We start from the raw sequence: 19,602 nt of genomic DNA, 5'->3' as shown, positions 1-19,602 counted from the left end.
AATTGTCAGGTGGACTCAGATGGGACGAAAAATACGACAAAAAAGCGCCTGAGCGCCCTGACGCAGGCATCTGCTGAAGTAGCTCAAAATAAATACTCTTCCTTTTTTCTCTGGAGTATTTATTAAGAATAAAGCGTTTACATATGAAGGTCAGAGATCTCTGATCCTCGAGGATATTAATACATGTTAAAAATATCTGTAGTTCATCATTTGTTACAGACGGGATATTCTTGGGTCAGGGCAAAATTGACCTGCAACAATTGTGTGCGTGGAAAATGAGGAGCAATCAAGCTATAATTCTTCACTCTGCAGACATACCGCATTGCTTCTTAATGAAAAGAATTGCAGTAATATTGGTCATTTTTTGTCAAGGATAAAAAATACAGGCCTGTGTGTGTTATAAGATCTGCCTGCACATGTTTTTCCAACATTTGTGTTTAATTTGCTTAAATTGTCAACCATCTATGCTAACTGTTAGCGAGCCATTATATGTTAGCAGGAAGCTAGCGGGGGCTGTTCTTAAGGCACATGTTCAGTTTAAGTCAGGTCACTCGCATCTCAAAAAGCCACCGTATTTAGAAACAAATCTCAAAATTGCACGCCTCACAGGGTCGTTAAAGCGACACCCTTCCCTCGGATAGAATCTTCAAATTTTTTATGACTTGACTGTGGGTGGCTTCAAGTGCAGGACTCTTGGAACGCATGGATGATGCTGTTATAGGCAGGCGGCGGCGTTTGCGAGGGCAGGAACCCCTTGAGTCCGTTCCCACCCAGCCAGAAGGAGTGGCGCTTGTCAGGGACCAGGGCCGCCGAATCGGTCGTGTCCTCGGCCGGGCTCGCCCGGGTGTCCTCTGCCATCTCCAGACTGCCTTTCCTGGGCATAGGTCGAAAGGTGGACGTCTCCGGTCCCAGTTTGCTCCCCACAGGTCCCACCGGCTCCAGCGATGGCTGGCGGTAGACACTGAGGAAAGTGCTACGGTACAGGCCTAACTGGCCATCTGCCGGGATTTGCGAGTGCGAAGATCTGCCGGCTTTCTTGCGCGAGCGTCGGGTGATTCGGGCGGTGGCCCGGCGGCGGGACGCCCACGTCAGCAGGACGTAGACCAGGGCGCCCAGAAGCAGGCCCACTAACACCGACAAGCAGAAGGCAAGGATCATGTCGCCTGGGAGGAAGACAATGCCGAGCCTTAGGCATGCAGCCAATTCATTGAAAAATCACAACATAGAAAAAAAAAAACTCTTTGGGTGCTTTTGTAGGGTGCTTGAGAATATTGTCCAGTGAGTTTGGAAGTCAAAATTCATTCTATTTTAGCAGCAGTGAAAAGCTGTTTTATTTTTATTCATGGTGTAATTTTTATCAATTTTTAATCGTTTTTCCAAGTGATTTTTAATCAAGATTTTTTTTGGGTGTGATTAAAAAAAAGGCTCACACTTTTAGTACTGGCTTGCCTTTTTCTTTTATCACTGGAAACAAATATGACTAAACATTTTTAAAAAATCACTCCCAACATAATTAGTAGTTAAACATTAGAGTTTTCTTCTATTTCCATATTGCGATTTTTTTTCACACAAAACCTGTGAAGATGTTCATGTCCCAAACATATTTACTGCTATAAGAAAAAATAAGAAGCGCATAGCCATTAAGCTCAACAACAAACATCGTCTCGACTATCGACAAATCTCCAAAAGTGTTGACCAACAAAGTCTCAGATCCAAAACAAAACAACAACAACAAAAACGCTCCCACTCACCCGTATTAAAAGATCGGAGTATCTCCAGAAAGGGGTCGGTTTGGTTGTGTGCCATCTTTGCCAGCGTTTCTCCACCAGCACCTTTCAGAGCAGCTTCTGCTTCTTGCACAACTGGCTCTGGAGGAAACTTTGCAGTCACGCTTCCTTCCCCCCTTTTTAAAATTAGCGTCGCTTATCTACATCGCCTGGTTTCCCTTCTTCATCATTTCCTTAAGATTGATTGCCTTCTCGACGAAATAAACGGCGACTTATTTGTGTTTTACTTGAGCCTTTTGCAGCTATCATCAAATATGCGTCACTAAGAAAGACAAAAAGAAGCCGAAATGGAAGCGTCCGCGATTGGTGACTGTTGGCTCTCTTGCTCGCAGTCCCTGTGGGGATTTCCTTCCATTGTTGGCGTGTTTTCCATTTCATGCCTCCTCCAAGCTACAAAAGAACCTTTGCAGAACATGCTGTACTGCTGCCTTTTCGTCTTATTTAACAAATTTCAGAAAGTTTAGCGTATTTTCGCAATGGCTAAAATGCTAATGCTAAAATTAGTTTCTTCTTGTAAATTGCTATTGGTTTATTCTGCCCATTATTTTGCCATTAAAGGGAAATGTGCTTTTGGGAGTTTGCAAACATATTTTAAGGTTGTGTTAAACTTATAATCATCTTAATATCTAGTATTGAAGTGCTCGTGTGGATTGGTGGGGGCCGAGGAATGTGCAGGCAAACTGCATGAACTTGTTTTCTTGGAAGTGTTGTGTATAGGCCCAGACAGGGAGTACCGGACGAGATAATCTCAAGGTCGGTGAGAAGGGAGAACAACAGCACATCTATGGGACTGGGCATCGAGGGGAAAACCCAACCGCCTGACCTCAGCGACACCTGGACGGGGAGGAGATGGCCATCCACCAATCATCTCATAATATTTTGCATGCTTTAATATTCATATTGTGTTTCTTTAAAACTGGGCAACCCGGAAGAATGTGTCGTCTTTGGTGGTCACAAAAACGCACGAGTTTTAGTGTGAGGGACCCGGGACCCAGGCCTGTATTAGTGCGCTTTGTCAGGAATAAATAATTGGTAAATTTGGTCTAATTGATCTACTGGTCTTCTCTTTGACAGAACGAACTCGCAAAATTGTTAGGTGCGCCAGTGTGTGGATTAGGACATTGCAATTTATGTGTTAAGTGTTGATCGCAATTTGGAGTCAGATCAATAACTAGAATCCGTAACCTAACAATTTCTTGGTGACCGCGGACGTGATGTCAAGAGAAGGGTAATTGACAACTCGTGGTCTTCATCCAGGACACCGGACAGTGTCAGGGACATTGTCTCCCGGTCGGCGAACCGTTGGAAATAAGCGCACAACGTTGAGCTGGTACGACGTCTCCTCAACCCTGAGCTCACCACTGATAAGGTAAGCAGAATACCTGTTACTATAAGTCGAAATTCTGCAAATTGAAAGAGGAAATTTAAGAGGAGACTGTTGTTCAGATCAAATAAGGTGTGCATGAAGTGAAGATACATACGGTGAATAAGTTTGGAACTTACGTGTGTAACGTGTACGGTAAAGTCAGGGACTTACGCGTACTACGGATAGGTCAGGGACCTAGTGCTTCGTCGTGGCGGACAAGGGTACGGTGACGATCGTATTCAGATAGCTGGGGTTAATAAAGAGATCCCCGAGGGGAAGTGAGGCCTCCTCAAAAAATATCCGGTGGTAACAGTTCCTCCTGTGAGAGATCAGACCACTAAAATATCCAAAATGAACAACCAAATTGGGGGGAGTTTGTGTGATGAGGGGAGTTTGTGTGATGAGAGCAGTGTGTGTGCTGAGAGGAATGAGTGGAGTGAGATTGAAAGAATGTATGCTGATGTGGAAGCGCAAATTGTGAGTGGCATTGACCGAAAGAGAGTGGCGAAGGAGCGAATGAGACACCGAAAAGTCTTCGCGAAATTGGAAGGTGACAAATTGTTTAGGGGCTTCCCAACAGCTTGGGACATGGAACGCCTGGCACGGCAGTTGCAGCAAAAAGAGACTGGGGTGCTGAAAAGAAAGCTCGCCTTAGAGGACGAGAAAAAAGGCGCCGGCTGGCGTAAGCGGAAGGTGCTCGAGAAGCACATTAGGGAGAATGAGGAAGAGCGACGCTCCTTGCACAATTTTGCGACAGCTGCAACAGCCATTTTTGCCACTCAGAAGAAACTGCCCGTAGAAAGTGTTGTTAATGTGAGAAAAGCAGAGGAGGTAGAGAAAGCGGTGAAAATAGACGAGGAAAGAAATGAATACAAGGGCATTTATCCATCTTTGCATGATGTGACACACCCGAGTGCCCCCACCCTCGGAGTGAGCTATGTTGGACCGCCGCCGTACGGCGACCCCGGAGTAATGGCTCCGGTGGTGACGCTGGGTGGCAGGATGGTAGTGGATGTCGAGGGCGAAGGCGAAAGGGCGGATCAGAGTATTGTACAGTTGATTGAACAAGCAGTAAATAAAGAGAGGCGACGTGCCCGGGAGGGGGACACATCCCGCGTGGACACCTCCACCCCCGGTCCTAGCCCTCAACCGTCCAATGTGACGAAAGGAGAAAGCTGGCATAGACTTACGGCCGAGAATGAGGCGCTAAAAAAGAAAATTGATCAAGCCGATGAGCAGCGTAGACAGGAAACGCAGATGTTAAAATGGGCAACGGAGAAAGGGAGACGAGAAGACGCGAAGAGCGCACGAAGACAGCAAGAGCGTCCACAGTGGGAAAGCAGCGAGGGTGAGGAAGAAGATGATGTTGTGATGCAACAGAGAAAAATGTTGGAGTGCGCGAATCAGGACAGTAGAAAGAAGTGCAGACAGGGAGAGAGAGAGACACGGAGAAAATATAATTTGCGGAGTGGTCAGGGACAGATGACACAGGCCGAGGTGCAGAAAAATGAATTGATGTGTCCGTTGGTGACCACATCGGGCGGTCAGCACTACGAGCCCATGGTGCTCCGTGATGTGACCGCGATGATGGAAAAGATGCCCCCACTTCACAGAGGAGGCAAGGTGTGGCTGAACAAATTTTTAGCTCTGATGAGTGGGCAGAGCTGTACACTCGGTGACATGCGCCAGATGTTGGCAGGAGCATGCTCTCTAGTGCAATTGCAGGCAATTGAGGAAGCAGCAGGCACAGCGAGACTGGGGAGGGAGGTGCCCTTGCCACAAGTAGCAGCGCCCCTGTTTGAAAACATTAAATTGACTTTCCCACAACCCACCGATCTGGCCCCCACTATGTTTCCTTATGATGTGAAAATGTCACCTGCACAACATTATGTAACATGTGTGGAGAGTTGGATTGAAACCACAGGTCGACATCCGGCTCTCACGCACGAGGCAGAGGTGCTCTTCCGAACGGCGCTGCTGGACGGACTTCCACCAGATGTGAAGAAGCAGCTAATGTCAGATCCTGACATTCTGGTTTGTGCCGAAGAACGATTTAAAACGTCATCTTTTGCATCACTGCAGAATGTTCACTGAGTCACAAGCTAAAGTTGAAAACGAGACAGACGCATTATCTAAACAGTTGTTGAAATTACAGTTGGCAAAAATGCATGGTGAAGCTAAACAGTCTAAATCACAGAAAAAGGAAATGCAAATGTCACAGGCTCCTCAGGTGGTGGGGCGCGGAAGAGGCCAGTTCCGGGGCGGATACAGAGGCCGGGGAGGGAGTGCACCTGCTTACCCGGGGAGGGCAACATACAAGCCCCATTCAACAAACGCATGTTTCATCTGCGGCGAAACCGATCACTGGGCAAAAGAATGTCCACAGTATCGACCACGCGGAGCCACCCGCCCAGCCGGAGGCCCGCCATACCAACCCGGGGCGCCGATGCAACAGGCAGGAACAGCTCCACCCGGTGGACGGCCCTGGCAACAGCCACAAACGCACGGAGGTCAGTACTACCAACATGATGATCTCTGGTGTGGACAATTTGAATAGGGCTGCCCGGGGAGCCAGGAAAGCAGTGGCCCGGCGGAGCCAATGCTTCATGTGACAGTGGAAGGAAAACCTGTGAAGATGCTGGTGGACACGGGAGCAACTTATTCATCAATAAACACTGCCCTTCCTGTATCCTCACTGTCAAAGAAAACAACGACTTTAGTCGGCTTCTCGGGACAACCACGTACTCTGCCTTTCACCAAACCACTTGAAACTGTGATCACCCGGACAGGGTGTAGACTGTGGCACAAATACATCCATTCCACAGACACTCCGATCAATTTGATGGGAAGGGACTTGCTGTCAGCCGTTCAAGCCAGAATTCTGTGTGGGCCAGAGGGAGTGATTATTCAATTTCCAGATGGCATCAGCATCCAGTGCTCACAGCAGCTACAACAACATGGTCAGTGGCTGATGGCGCCCCTACCGGCAGAAGCAGAAACTGCAACCATCTACTGGGCCAGGCTGGAGCCAGAGACCCCTGCTGGTGGCGGTGTGTTCTCGACCTACCTACTGTGGAAGCCTTGGATCTGCTCACTGGCGCCATACCACCCACCTGTTGATCCTTTGCATTGCACTCTATATTATGACCGAAAAAGTGATGATGTATATCGGGATTTGTTTGAAGAAATTGAAGGGCACATGTGGGATTTAACTTCATCATGCATTTTGATTGGTAAAGAGGGAGTCGCAGCGGCAACTGAATTGACATATGAACAAATGCAGTGGTTCAAAATGACAGGGAAAGGGGTGCCACACATTTCGCTGGCTCTTGCCCCAGGACACGAGGCCAGACAATTGGGCTCAATGGTCAAGCAGTTGTTGCAACAGACCGATTGGCGGAAAACTCACATTCCTAATTTGTACTGGTCTGAGTCTCAGAATGCATACCAAATTAAACAAACCATGGTAGACACAGGATTGCTGGAAATGATGTTGGTGTCCCGCACACACGGTAGGGAGTTAACTGATCATGAGGACGCTGAAGTAATGCTGGCGGCCTTGCCCGACACACTGTGGTCCCAGGGTCCATTTGATGTCGGGTTTTGTCATTCGGTGGCCCCTATTGATCTCCAAATGGATGAGACGCAGCCTATCAAACGGCCTCAATATCGTTGGCCGAAAGAGGCGGACCAAGGCATGGAAGACACTCTGTGTGGCCTCTGGGACGCAGGAGTGTTGGAAGTGTCGTGTTCCGAATGGAATACCCCGCTGAGGCCAGTGCGGAAAGCAGATGGGAAAACATGGCGCATGGCACATGATCTGAGAGCAGTAAACGATGTCACCATCACTCCTGTTCTTCCCGTGCCGGACCCGCACCGGATCCTAGCGTCATTGAACCCTGCCTACCAGTGGTTCACAGTGATTGATTTGGCCAATGCCTTCTTCTGCCTTCCGCTTTCCCCCTCAGTGCGGCACGTGTTCGCATTCACCTACAATGGAGTGAAACTGCAATACACTCGCATGCCGCAGGGATTCAAAAACTCGCCAGGTTTGTTCAATCAGGTCCTCAAGGAACTCCTTGAACCATGCCAAATGCCGGATGGCACTTTGTTGTTGCAGTATGTTGATGATCTGTTGATTGCAGCAAAAGACGAGCAGGCGTGTCTTGCAGGAACAAAGAAAGTGCTGTTGTGGTTAGGAGAGAAAGGGTTCAAGGTGTCAAGGAAGAAACTGCAATGCTGTCGCCAACAGGTCACTTTTCTAGGTCGAGTGTTGACCCCTAGTGGCCTCGCCATGTCGCCTGAGCATAGAAACTCCATTCTCCGTCACCCACGGCCCACCACTGTCCAGGAGATGCTATCATTCTTGGGGTTATGCGGCTATAGCAGACACTACATACCCTGCTTTGCCGACAAAACCGGTGTCCTCCGAGCCCTGATCCGTGAACAGGGGGCCAGGAATCTCAAGGCTTGCCTGGTTTGGACACCGGAGGCTGCCGAAGTCTTTGTGTCACTGGTGCAGGAGCTGGCCTCTGCTGCGGCTTTGGCCACTCCTGATTACACCCTGCCCTTCCATTTAGATGTCTCCGTTTCAGGAAAAGTTGTGAATGGAGCTCTGTACCAGAAAATGCAGCATGGACGTGCAGTGCTGATGTATTGCAGCGTCCCCTTGGACAACATTGAGCAACGACAACCCGACTGTTCCAGATATGCTGCTGGTCTGGCGAAGATCTTACTCAAAACAGCCCACACGGTCATGGGACATCCCATCTATGTGTTAACTGATCATGCGGTATCCTCATTTGTCGCGTCAGCGGCATTCACGTTGACTCCGCTGCGACAAACACGGTTGTTGAAAATATTGACTGCTCCAAATGTCAACTATGTCCATTCCGGAGTGAACATGGCGGATCAATTGTTGGTGGGTCCACATGAGTGTGCATTAAAGGTCCAGACAGTGACAAAAGTCCGACCTGACCTCTATTCCACTCCGCTCGGGCACGGTCGGGTGGTGTTCACTGATGGCTGCTGTTGGAGAGACAAAGAGGGCTCCCTCCATGCGGCCGCGGCTGCGGTCGAGTGGAGGGATGGTTCCTTCCAGCCTCTTAAAGTGATGAAGCTCACCACCCACCCATCAGCCCAGGCGGCAGAAGTCTTTGCCTTGGTATTAGCCTTGCGGCAGTGTAAGGGGGAAGCCGTGACCATCTATTCTGACTCTGCCTATGCGGTGTCGGCGGCCTTAATCGATCTGGTAGGGTGGCTACAGAACGGGTTCACAACGGCCAGAGGCCCGGAGATTGCACACAAGGACTTGATGTTGCAGCTGTTTGAGGCGTTGAAATACCCAAGCGAGGTGGCCGTTGTCAAAGTGCCTGGTCACTCTAAAGCTGACACCCTCGTGGCCAGGGGAAACCAAGCGGCTGATGAATTGGCCAAACAGACGGCCGGGTACGGCAGGGCAGCGGACATGATGGTGTCCCACGGTCCAGTGATTGTGGACGGGGAACACCCCGACTCCTGTTTGCCTCTGTCGCTTTCACATGCCGATCTGTGTGCCGCCCAGGATGCCGCGTCCCCGCAACAAAAATCAGTCTGGCTGGCAGCAAAGGCTGTCAAACGATCAGACGGCTTGTGGGTAGGACCCAAAGGCCAGCCCGCTCTTCCGGAAGGAAGGCTAATGGCAGAGGTCCTGGCACAAGCACACACACCTTCCCATGTGGGCCACCATGCCATGATGATCCATCTCCGGAGTTGGTGGCATCCCAGACTCTCGGACGTGGTCTGGAATTTCGTTGCGGATTGTGAGTCCTGCCAGACGTTCAATGCACGCCCTACGTTGAAGCCAAAGCCCGGCCTGTTTCAGCCGGCCCCGTGGCCGGGGGCAGAGGTGATCATTGATTTTACCGACATGAGTACAAGAGTGAATGGGAAACGCTTTTTGCTTGTGATGGTTGACGCTTACTCAGGCTGGCCTGAGGCATATCCGTGCTCAAAAGAAGATTCTACTGCTGTGATCAAGGCTTTGATCACCCATTACATCCCCACGCATGGTTTCCCGGCCCTGATCCGCTCTGACAATGGTACACACTTTAACAACAAAGCCTTGGCCAAGGTAGAATCAATTTTGGGGTTGAAGCATCGATTCGGCTGTGTCTACCATCCTCAGAGTCAGGGCGGAGTTGAACGTATGAATCGAACACTGAAGGAGAAATTAGCCAAAATTATGGCTCAAACGACAATGAATTGGCTCCAAGCGCTCCCGCTTGCCTTGTTGTCTGTGCGGCAATCCGTTAACAGGCGCACTGGATTCGCACCGTTTGAATTGATGACGGGTCGTCTAATGCCGGGACCAGCAACGACGCTCGTCCCACCAGAGGATGTTACGGTACCAGGTTTGTCTCATGCAGCATACTGGTCCTATTTGTCTGCTTTGGTGTCCAGTGTTTCTGCACAGATTGGAGAGAAATCCGCTGCGGCTGCGGCGGAGGAAGGCGTGTCGGCGGAGAAACAGCTCACGCCGTACGTGTACGTCCGAGTCATCTCCAGAAAGTGGACGGACCCCCGGTGGAAGGGCCCCTTTCGTGTCTTGGCCAGGACGTCTCACGCGGCCCAGCTCGACTTCAAAGGACGCCGGTGGTATCACTACTCACAACTCCGTCCGGCCCCAGAGTTTGTTCCATCAGGATGAAGGTATTCCTGTTTGGCCGTGTCCCGGACCCGGCCAAAAGGGGGGGACAGAAGGAACAATACGGAAAAGGAAAGGTTTTTGGGAATTTTCAGAATTATTTTTAGTAGGAGTGCTATGTGTGAGTTGTCTTTTTGTGTGGGCATTGATGACAATTGATGAGACCATCCAGCAGAAAACGTCCCAAATTCAAAATTCACCCACCAACAGACAATACCGATGCAGAGGAAAAGTAGTCTATGAAGCTGAGGTGAACACAACAGAAGAGCTCTCACGAGAGGAACAGGAAGGTTTGAGACAGAGATGTGACAGCAAAAATTGGCAAACGTATGTCACGTTGTCTAATTGGACAGAGACCAACCAAACCTTACATGACAAATTGGAAAAGTACCAGAGAAGGGTGTGGAGCAACCAAATTCAACAAGTAAAGAAAGTATTGGATTTAGCCCCACCCGATAGAGAAGGGACATGTATTTACCAATGTAAAGAAGATGGACAGTTTGTTGTTGCTTCGTGTCATGGACAAAAGAAGTTAACATATGGAGAAATGTGGTTGTTTTATTCTCAATGCTCAGGGAATGAGTTTGGTTTGTTCTCGGTTGAGAGGGCATTGGAGAGTCACGGCATACAATTATCCACTCAGATGACGCAGATGGCGGTGAAGGTAAGTAAAGGGAGGTTGAACGATAAATTGAAAAACCCCGCCCCAATCAAGGAACCATTGTGGTACTGTAATGGAACAGGGTGCCCCACAGCATATTACAATGTGTCTGAGTACCATTTAAACATCCGGTCCAAAAGACAAGTGGTGACTGGGGTCACTCAGACACACCGCGGGCTCTGCGAACCGGTTCAATCATTCAAATGGGGGATCCAGGTTTGCATCCCTAAAAATGTGACAGTACAAATTACCATACCGTTTGATAGTTTGGTAAACGGGCAGATTAGAGGACAAGATTATCGGGATTATGATTGGTATTTGACCAATGAGTTGGTAAACAGGGGTTGGAAAAATTTGGTATGGGACACCAAAGATTGGTATAAATCATGGGGGACTAGTGTTCAAGCGAAACAACATCAGCAAATGATAAAAGGGGACAAAACACAGACAGGCATCACCTTGTGGGTTAATACTTCGCACGATTTACATTTGGGAAGCCGCACAATTGGATGCTGGGGTTTCCAGTTAAACATATATATGTATGGATACCCGTATTGGCAGGTGTTCCTATGTCAAGGTGAGGATGCCGAACAAGAAATATCCTTGAGTCCCTCGACAAACCCTCGAATCCTCGCAAAAGCAGTCAGGAGCGTAGATGATTGGTTTAGGATCACCACGGGAGTCACTGCTATAAATAATAATTGGCTTTTGATGGCAGAACAAGCTGCTAATACTACTGGTGAAGATTGTGTGGTCTGTCTTAAGGCAAGAGTAGTGTTGAAAATTGTACCAGCGGCAGTAGAATCATCTTGTATCTTACAGGTGTTGACCCAGCCCAGTACTAGTGGTAATTGTTTGATTTATGAGGATATTTTCCCAGTCGTAGGCTTGGAAAAAAGAAAGCCCATTTTTGACAACCATGTGACTCAACAAAATATGACATGTTTAAAGTTAAACGGAACCGGCATGAGTATTGGGACAATAGATCCCACATGGTGCAAAGTCAATTTGTCACTGAATGTAACCTCTCCTCTCTCTCGTGCAGACATCTGGTTGTGGTGTGGTGATGACAAATTATATGATCGCTTGCCGAAGAACGCATCAGGTATCTGTGCCCTCGTGTCTTTGATAATGCCTGTGGTGGTTGTCCCCATTGAAATACAGAATCTCAATTGGGACCTGGAGTTCCCACTGGCGGAGCTCCTGAAGCGAGCCAAAAGAGACGTTTTGCCCCCGTGGTTGAACGACGACGATCCAACATATATTGACGCTATAGGAGTGCCCCGGGGTGTACCAGATGAGTATAAACTCGCTAATCAAGTGGCCTCGGGATTCGAAAGTATCTTCCTATGGATCACCCCCAATAAAAATGTGGACCGTATTAATTACGTTCATTACAATGTCCAACGACTGGGTAATTATACAGCTGAATCATTCGCCGCAGTTCATGAACAATTGGCTGCAACGTCGTTAATGGCGTTCCAAAATAGAATTGCGTTGGACATGCTATTGGCTAAGGAACATGGTGTATGTGGAATGTTTGGTGACGCATGTTGTACTTTTATCCCAAACAACACGGCACCAGGGGGCCGACTGACCAGGGCGTTGGAAGGACTAAGGACACTGAACAAAAAGATGAAAGATCATTCAGGTGTACACACCGATATTTGGTCTGATTGGATGAAAGCGTTTGGAAACTGGAAAGGGCTCATCATGTCTGTGCTTGTTGCTGTGGCTATTTTCACTACAATTATGATGTTATGCGGTTGTTGTTGTATTCCATGTATTAGATCACTCACTGTCCGGTTGATCGAGAAAACCGTTGGCCCGTTGCCACCGATGGGGCAATATACCCTGTTGACTCAACATGAGCCGCAGGGGGAAGGAAGGATCGACACCGCGCTGGTGGCTGTTTGCTAGGGTAACGGGTGATGACCTCATAAATGAGGTCATGAGAGGGAATAAAGGGAAATGTGCTTTTGGGAGTTTGCAAACATATTTTAAGGTTGTGTTAAACTTATAATCATCTTAATATCTAGTATTGAAGTGCTCGTGTGGATTGGTGGGGGCCGAGGAATGTGCAGGCAAACTGCATGAACTTGTTTTCTTGGAAGTGTTGTGTATAGGCCCAGACAGGGAGTACCGGACGAGATAATCTCAAGGTCGGTGAGAAGGGAGAACAACAGCACATCTATGGGACTGGGCATCGAGGGGAAAACCCAACCGCCTGACCTCAGCGACACCTGGACGGGGAGGAGATGGCCATCCACCAATCATCTCATAATATTTTGCATGCTTTAATATTCATATTGTGTTTCTTTAAAACTGGGCAACCCGGAAGAATGTGTCGTCTTTGGTGGTCACAAAAACGCACGAGTTTTAGTGTGAGGGACCCGGGACCCAGGCCTGTATTAGTGCGCTTTGTCAGGAATAAATAATTGGTAAATTTGGTCTAATTGATCTACTGGTCTTCTCTTTGACAGAACGAACTCGCAAAATTGTTAGGTGCGCCAGTGTGTGGATTAGGACATTGCAATTTATGTGTTAAGTGTTGATCGCAATTTGGAGTCAGATCAATAACTAGAATCCGTAACCTAACACCATGGATCAAGTTTCTCACGAATCTGATTTGGCAATTTAGAGAATGTATTCTTGCACGTTAAGTGAATATTCTGCCATTGTGGATTTATACAGATCGCGTCGGCTTTTGTTAGTATTAACATTTCCATTTATTGCTAACGTGTGAAGAGACTTATTGTGGCATTTGTCCCGAGGTGGCAACTCTGTAGCTCAGCCCCATGCTTCATTGGGACTCAAATGGAGAAACAATGTGCTTTTGCAATGCTGTTTATTAGAAATCCATAAATACAAGAAATACAATTTCAAAAGCTCAACATCAATTCTAGAGCTTCAGTTTTCTCATTCATTCAATAGCATGTCTTTAACATTAATCTTGCTTCAATTCTAACCATTCTGGAGCTTGTTTCATTCAGGACAATCTCCAGCTGCTGGGCTTCTTTAAATTGACTTAAAATTTTGAAAACATTTTTGGAGATGGATGCAGAAAATGCCTCGCCGCGATTCTCACATCTGCCAGACATCAATCACGTTCATGTCGCCCATTGTTCTCACATGTGTGACTGTGTCGAGTTCGACTAGAGACGTGTAGGTGAAGGTGGCATTGCCGGTGATGCTGATGGTGATGGAGCGATTGTCATCGCCAGCCAAGATGACCATCTGAACAGCAAGACGGCAGTGTGAGCGAAGGGGCGGCGTGCAGAGCTGCTAGCACTAGGCGCGTAGCGACAGGGGCGAGAGAGCCCAGATTTTGCTTTTTACCTCAAAGAATTTGCCTTCCTCAAAGGGGAAGGCGGTCTGAGAGCGATCCGGATGCATCATGACGTTGCCAGTCGTGCGGCATTGCCGCAAAAACACGTACCGTTCGTTATCGAAGTTGAAGCGAGCGTTCAGGTAGGCCACCACCTTGTCATTGTGGTACTGGTCTGTGTCCAGGCTGACAGCAAAACTGCAACACAAAAACACAATAAATTAATAGTCGGGTTGTCACGGTAACAGCCTTTTGGGGCGGGGATTTGGCTGGGTACCACTTTGGGTGTTTATGGACTTTCCCTTTGACAACGATGCGCCGACCCGCTTTGAAAGGTTGAATCAGGTCCCCGACAAGATTGTTGCTAGTCTGGGGGAAAAAAGATTGGGTGTAGTAACAACAACAAAAATGCACTAGCATGTGCGCCACACACAACAACAAAAAATTACCCCCCCATGATCTGGGGCATTCATCATCGTGAGTCTGCTCGAGCAGACGATCTCCGGTAGGTTTTGATGTGCCGCTTTGCTTTGTTGCAATTTCTGATTGACAGGAAACAAGACACGGTGAGCGTCATTATGGTGTCAGCCCCTCCCTCCAGGTCGACGACCACTCACAAACTCGACTTTTCCCACAATGGTCAGTTGATTGACGAGTTCAAATGCCAGTTGTTCCGTCAAGTTCAACACGTTATCGTTGGCTGTCATGACGGTGTAGAGAGTCGGCTGCTGCACAACGGGCGCGGCTGCCACGGTGGGTTTGGGAACGTGAATGGACTTATTTTGCTTGGCTTTGGCATTGGCATTGGCATTGGCATTGGCATTGTGTCTGAATTCATCCGAATCAAAATTAATTCCAGGTTCGGAATCCTGATCGTTGCTGTTGGAGCCGAGTGCGCCGTACATGCGAAGCAGCGGCAGCGTGATCGAGATGGTCAGCACGACTATGACAGCCACTGCGATGGCCACCTGACAAAAGTGGGACAAGTCATGCAATTAGTCACAAAACATATAAGCTTATCCCTCAGCTTTGCGTCTCCGTGTATTAAGTGGGCACCTTCTAGTGGCGGAATCGTATTAAAGGGGAAAAAAAGAGCGCGTCGCTGATGCACAAACGCGCATTCAACAATTTTAAAGCAGAACTGAATATAAAAGCACACATGGGGGGAAAAACGTGAAAATCAAGTTTGTTTTTGAAAAATGTTGTGAAAATTAACGGTATTTTTGTGGCTCTTGAGTCAACATTTTTGACATTGTAAAGTTGAAATTGGAATGACTAGTCAAACGTGTTGCAAAATTGGATGTTGACGTAAAGTTGAAATTGAAATGACTAGACAAAATTGTAGCTCTCGCAAAGTGTTCGTTCCAAATCACAAAAATTATATTCACTTTCTAGTCTTGGCCACTGAATATTGAGAACCTCCTACACAACGTTTAGCTTTGAATGCTGCGAGCTTACCAAAAGTTTCCAGTGACAGTTTCGCATTGTGAAGGACGAAGCACCCGCAAATGGGCAAACGAGTCAACTGGCGCCGACGCCTGACAATTGCAAGCAAATGTGCAAACGTGTCTACTCGCTCCGACGCCCGACAACTGCACGCAAAGGCGTCTGGCAACCCCGTTATGGGTCAAGCAGCACTTTAGAAGGCGTTTGTGTTTCATTTGTTTGTGACGCACTTTGGGTCGCCTTGCCAAGTACGACTGTACATGTAAGGCATGAAAGCTGCAATGCAAGCAAAGCTTTGTCAGCTTCCAAGGTCGCTTAGCAGTGGCGTTGGCTGACGTCGCAAGTGCTTTCAAAAAGTTCTGCATCGTGTTTTGCTGTGTTGCAAGCGTTTGTGTCAGAATGCTCCATATCAAAGTATCTTCCAATTTCTTACATGAAATGAACATGTTTATTTACTGGAAATGTTATATCAATAAATTCTTTAATTAATATAATTCAGTTTGTACATAGCACGTTCTGTTTGAATGGCGTTTTAGGGAAAGGAATTGTACGGGGCTAGTGGCGCAATGGATAACGCGTCTGACTACGGATCAGAAGATTCTAGGTTCGACTCCTGGCTAGCTCGTGTTTATTTTGTAGCGGCACTTGATATACGAGATACAAGGTTGGATTAGTCCTCCCATTTGTTGAGTATGCTTGTTGCATGCGGACCTTTATTCTGGGTTCTGGGGTTTCCACCTTCAAAGCTCATTGACCACTCTGCTGTTTCACATTTAAATTCATTAACAAAGACTATAATATATGTAAACATACATATAAAGAATTGTGACATTTAACATTTTAGAATTAAATACTTAGAATACATATAGAACGGTTTTGTTCTTTATTTTGTGATGTAGCTCCACTTTTGTCCACTTGATGGAGGCACATGATTGTGTTTTGACACTGAAGATTTGAAAGAAGAGAAAACACAATCCCATGTTAAAAAACAAAAATCAAACTCTATATATCAAATGTCTGGCCAGCCCCAAGGTAAAAGAGGTGCATTTCATGTTTGTTATAAATGAAGATGCTACTGCATTTTTTTTTTTTTTTGTGGCGTTACCATGGAAACCCGGCAACATATGCTCACTTCCGGTGTGCATCTTGGCATGAGCTATCCGGATGAATCCGAACGCATTAACGGTAAAAAAACCAACAACCTAAACCTTCGTGTTTGTGTACTTTTCAGTGTTTTAGTCGTCCAACACGTAATAGTTTTTGTTAGGGGCGGGGTGGAGGGCGTGGAGTCCATTCAAGTGTCGTTTCTTCTGTCGTTAATGTGCGTAAACTTCCACAGCAACTTCATAATTCGAGAAGTTTTGTTTTTGTTTTTACTGGAGGCTAATAAGTTCAAGCTAGTTCCTCCAGAATCAGCAGTAAACGTACGGGTTGATTCAATTCATTTTAGTTTTCTCTCTCATGGTTAAACTTAACAGTTCGTTGCAGTTGGGGCACCTGCGATCTTTATTTTGCGAACAGCATCAGTGGTAAAGTACACACAAGTACAATAAAGTGTTCGGACATTTTGCTATGGAATTAAAGAAAGAAGACAATAATACAGGAATGGCCAGCTGTATTTGTCTTTTGTAAATGTTATTTCACATTGTAAACCGAATTTAAATCCCACCTGGACATTTTATTAACATCCAGCTTTAGAAAGGCTTTATTTGTTACTCACTCTGTTAAAATATTTATCATGGAAATGTGGGGACAAGCGGTATAGAAAATGGATGGCTGAATAACAAAAGTAACATTTCTCTGCCCCATCAGGCTATGAAACGAGGAAGCGCAGCCATTGGACGGTGACACCCATGACGTAACCGGCGCATCACAGGCGACACACACTCTCACACATTCTCACACACACCCTCTGAGACCTCGCCATGGCCTGTCCGAGGCGTCGTGTCACGGGATGTGTGGACATCGCTCATGTGATGCAAAAACTGCAGGGTGAGTGGCTTTCCAACTCCTCACTTCAACTGTGTTTGCGTGTGTCCGTCTGTGTGTGTGTGCGTGTGTGTGTATTTGTTCTTCTGTGCTGCTGCTGCTGCTGCTGCAACGGGGCGTGCTGCTGATTCAGTGGATGGGCTGCGGGCCAGTCTCAAGTCACTCTAACACACGCACACGCACACACACAGACACACACAGACACACAAGCTAACATCAGCGGCCGAGTGGCAATCAGTCAAATTGTGAAAAACTGCTCCCAGTGTATCAAAAACAAAGTGCTGACTTTGTCCCAATGTGCAACCTCACTCCTGTCACTTTTTGTCCAAGTGGCCAAGTGAAAGTCATTCCAATCATTCCGATAGCTGAAAACTAAAAGCTTGAACCGTATCAACGTCTCAGGGATGCATTCCTGTTGTATTGATGCTAACTTTGCAAAGGCAGGGAACCCCACTCCCTCCAGTCATATTTTGTCAAAAACTTGAATATCAGTCCAGTGAGTTGAACCTAGTACCCTTTATTTAGTACCCTTCTGTTCCATTTTATTTCAAGTTTGTATGGAAGGAGAAGTTTGTCATCATGTGGTGACAAATGTAACGCGCTTTTGAATGCGGGTGAGGTTTGCACAGGAAGCTCCGTCGAAGCAGAAACAGGCACAGCGCTTTGGCACCGCAACCACAAGTCTTTCCTCACAGTTGCTAGGGTGACTTGTCATTCTCTAAGTGTGACATTGGGTTAAAATTGCTTTTTTTATTTTGTGGTCCTACGTCTAGATAGGAAGGGTGTCAAAATCAATCATTTGTATTTTCAAAGTGCTCCCCCCCCCCCCCCCCCCCACAAAAAAAAATACCAGTTGTGTTTTATTTATTTATTTTTTTACAATGTGTATGTGTGACATCATCACTCCAGTGTCAGCAACATGTGCTGGACTGAGCGCCTGAGCAACATCTCTTTGTCAGTGTCGGTGAAGAGTGCCAACGGGCATCTTTTACTGAAATAGTTTTTTTTTTTTTTTGGGTGGTCCAGTTGCAGCATCTGTGTACAGAGCACCAATAATAGAATATGCAGCTCTGATCTATTTTTAGCAGAAAAGCTTTCACATCAATGGTAGTCTTGAGAGAAGAAAGGAGGTTTTTTTTCCACGTTATCTTGTTCTATGCACAAGAGCGACGTCAAGTGATGAGAGAATAAGCAGAGTAAAGTGCTACGGGGGGAAATCCCCTGGTGGTTTTGTTGGGGGGGGGGGGTTCTCATTTGCTGTCACAATGGCAGACTGGGAGCAGATGGTAGACTAGCTGTCGAATCGATGAATTATTGAGCTTTTTACGCTCCTTTCAATTAGTTTAAAGTGAAAAAAAAGGAGTGCCACAAAAATAACATGTATTCAATAAAATATATAGCTTAAATAAAAGTATAGAAAACATACATAATAAACCTTAATTATCTTAATAACAATTGTCAAGTAAAACTCAGTCAGTTTTTTAAAAGTCACCTGTCAAAGTAAATTATAAATTACTTTTTGTTCCTATGAATTATACATTGCAGTTTTGATAATCCATTTTTGTGGGGGGAGGGAGGGGGGGCTACATTTGTGTGTTTTAGTAGTGTGAGGTGTCAGTCACGGAAGATTAGCTAAAAGAGCCTCTCGGTGAACCAAACTCGTGACATCACCATCTGCCGGCCGCCGATTGGCTGAGCCGCCGATGTGTGGCCGGTTATCTGACTGTGCTTGCCGTGATGATGACACGGCGGTGCGGCGGCGGCTCCACATCCGCGGCCCCTCTGGATGGGAATGCCACGGCCGCACGGAACCATGCCGTCGTAAATCACCCATTGGAGAGTGTGTGTGCGCGTTAGAGAGGGGAGGGGGGCTTGTATTCATTCCAGCCAGCCGCTTCCTGCTTTGAGGAGGGGGCGGGGGCGACCCACCGTGGACGTTGCTCCTTTGACACATGGGGCTGTCGAATGGCTCGCTACAAGGACGCCTGCGCCGGGAAGACCTCCTTGAATCTGGTCACGGGATTCTTTCAGTATCTGCGGGGTAAGTCCTCGCTTGGTGGCCAGCGCTTTGTCATTGGCGGACGCCGCATCGCTTGACGCTCCGGCGGGCATCCCGTGTGCGTTGACAACCACCACGTCTTGTGAGCGTGACTGCCAAGGAGTCGGTGGGGCCGGAGTAAAAAAAAAAAAAAACAGCTAACAAAAAACCCGAAGCTGCTGCATAATGCACGAGGGGCTATTGATGGAATCACAAAGGAGGCGGCGGCCGCTAATCTCATACCATGACCTCTTTTTGAGAGCTGCACAGTTGCTCGCTGCCGCTGCAGGCTTACCGCTGCA

General features: G+C 47.3%; 4 protein-coding genes and 1 non-coding gene across 10 annotated transcripts in view; 3 read left to right on the top strand and 2 right to left on the bottom strand.

The window, feature by feature from the left end:
- Window positions 1–60: 60 nt before the first annotated feature.
- On the bottom strand, window positions 61–2,159 carry myct1b (myc target 1b). Its single transcript, XM_088400116.1, has 2 exons — window positions 1,752–2,159; window positions 61–1,163 (listed from the first exon to the last, which is right to left on the bottom strand). The coding sequence occupies exons 1-2, from the start codon at window positions 1,804–1,806 to the stop codon at window positions 679–681; spliced, it is 540 nt and encodes a 179-aa protein (XP_088256242.1). The 5' UTR covers window positions 1,807–2,159; the 3' UTR covers window positions 61–678.
- Window positions 2,160–2,327: 168 nt separating this feature from the next.
- On the top strand, window positions 2,328–12,959 carry LOC148385571 (uncharacterized). Its single transcript, XM_088400113.1, has 3 exons — window positions 2,328–2,819; window positions 3,045–3,156; window positions 9,595–12,959. Exon 3 carries the CDS (start codon window positions 9,987–9,989, stop codon window positions 12,417–12,419), a length of 2,433 nt encoding a protein of 810 aa, XP_088256239.1. The 5' UTR covers window positions 2,328–2,819; window positions 3,045–3,156; window positions 9,595–9,986; the 3' UTR covers window positions 12,420–12,959.
- Window positions 12,960–13,330: 371 nt separating this feature from the next.
- On the bottom strand, window positions 13,331–15,533 carry LOC148385570 (galectin-8-like). The gene is made up of 6 exons (XM_088400114.1): window positions 15,286–15,533; window positions 14,445–14,795; window positions 14,277–14,369; window positions 14,105–14,196; window positions 13,839–14,025; window positions 13,331–13,736 (listed from the first exon to the last, which is right to left on the bottom strand). The coding sequence occupies exons 1-6, from the start codon at window positions 15,310–15,312 to the stop codon at window positions 13,584–13,586; spliced, it is 903 nt and encodes a 300-aa protein (XP_088256240.1). The 5' UTR covers window positions 15,313–15,533; the 3' UTR covers window positions 13,331–13,583.
- Window positions 15,534–15,825: 292 nt separating this feature from the next.
- trnar-acg (transfer RNA arginine (anticodon ACG)) lies at window positions 15,826–15,898 on the top strand. The gene has a single exon. It is a non-coding gene; the product is annotated as a tRNA-Arg (tRNA).
- A 2,994-nt stretch (window positions 15,899–18,892) lies between these two features.
- The window catches only part of syne1b (spectrin repeat containing, nuclear envelope 1b), a 52,527-nt gene continuing 51,817 nt past the window's right edge, over window positions 18,893–19,602 (top strand). For 5 of the 6 annotated variants that reach the window (XM_088399884.1, XM_088399883.1, XM_088399887.1 and 2 more), the window contains exon 1: window positions 18,893–19,303. In XM_088399884.1, the coding sequence (XP_088256010.1) occupies window positions 19,228–19,303 (76 nt within the window). In that variant the 5' untranslated portion in view covers window positions 18,893–19,227. The remainder of the gene's footprint in view (window positions 19,304–19,602) is intronic. The other variant, XM_088399881.1, reaches the window with a different exon arrangement.

This window comes from Syngnathus floridae, chromosome 16, assembly GCF_059516105.1.
Source record: "Syngnathus floridae isolate MCC-2025c chromosome 16, RoL_Sflo_1.0, whole genome shotgun sequence".
In the NCBI taxonomy this organism is placed as follows: domain Eukaryota; kingdom Metazoa; phylum Chordata; class Actinopteri; order Syngnathiformes; family Syngnathidae; genus Syngnathus; species Syngnathus floridae.
Note: the sequence above shows the minus strand (reverse complement) of the source record. Positions and strands in the feature narration are given on the sequence as shown.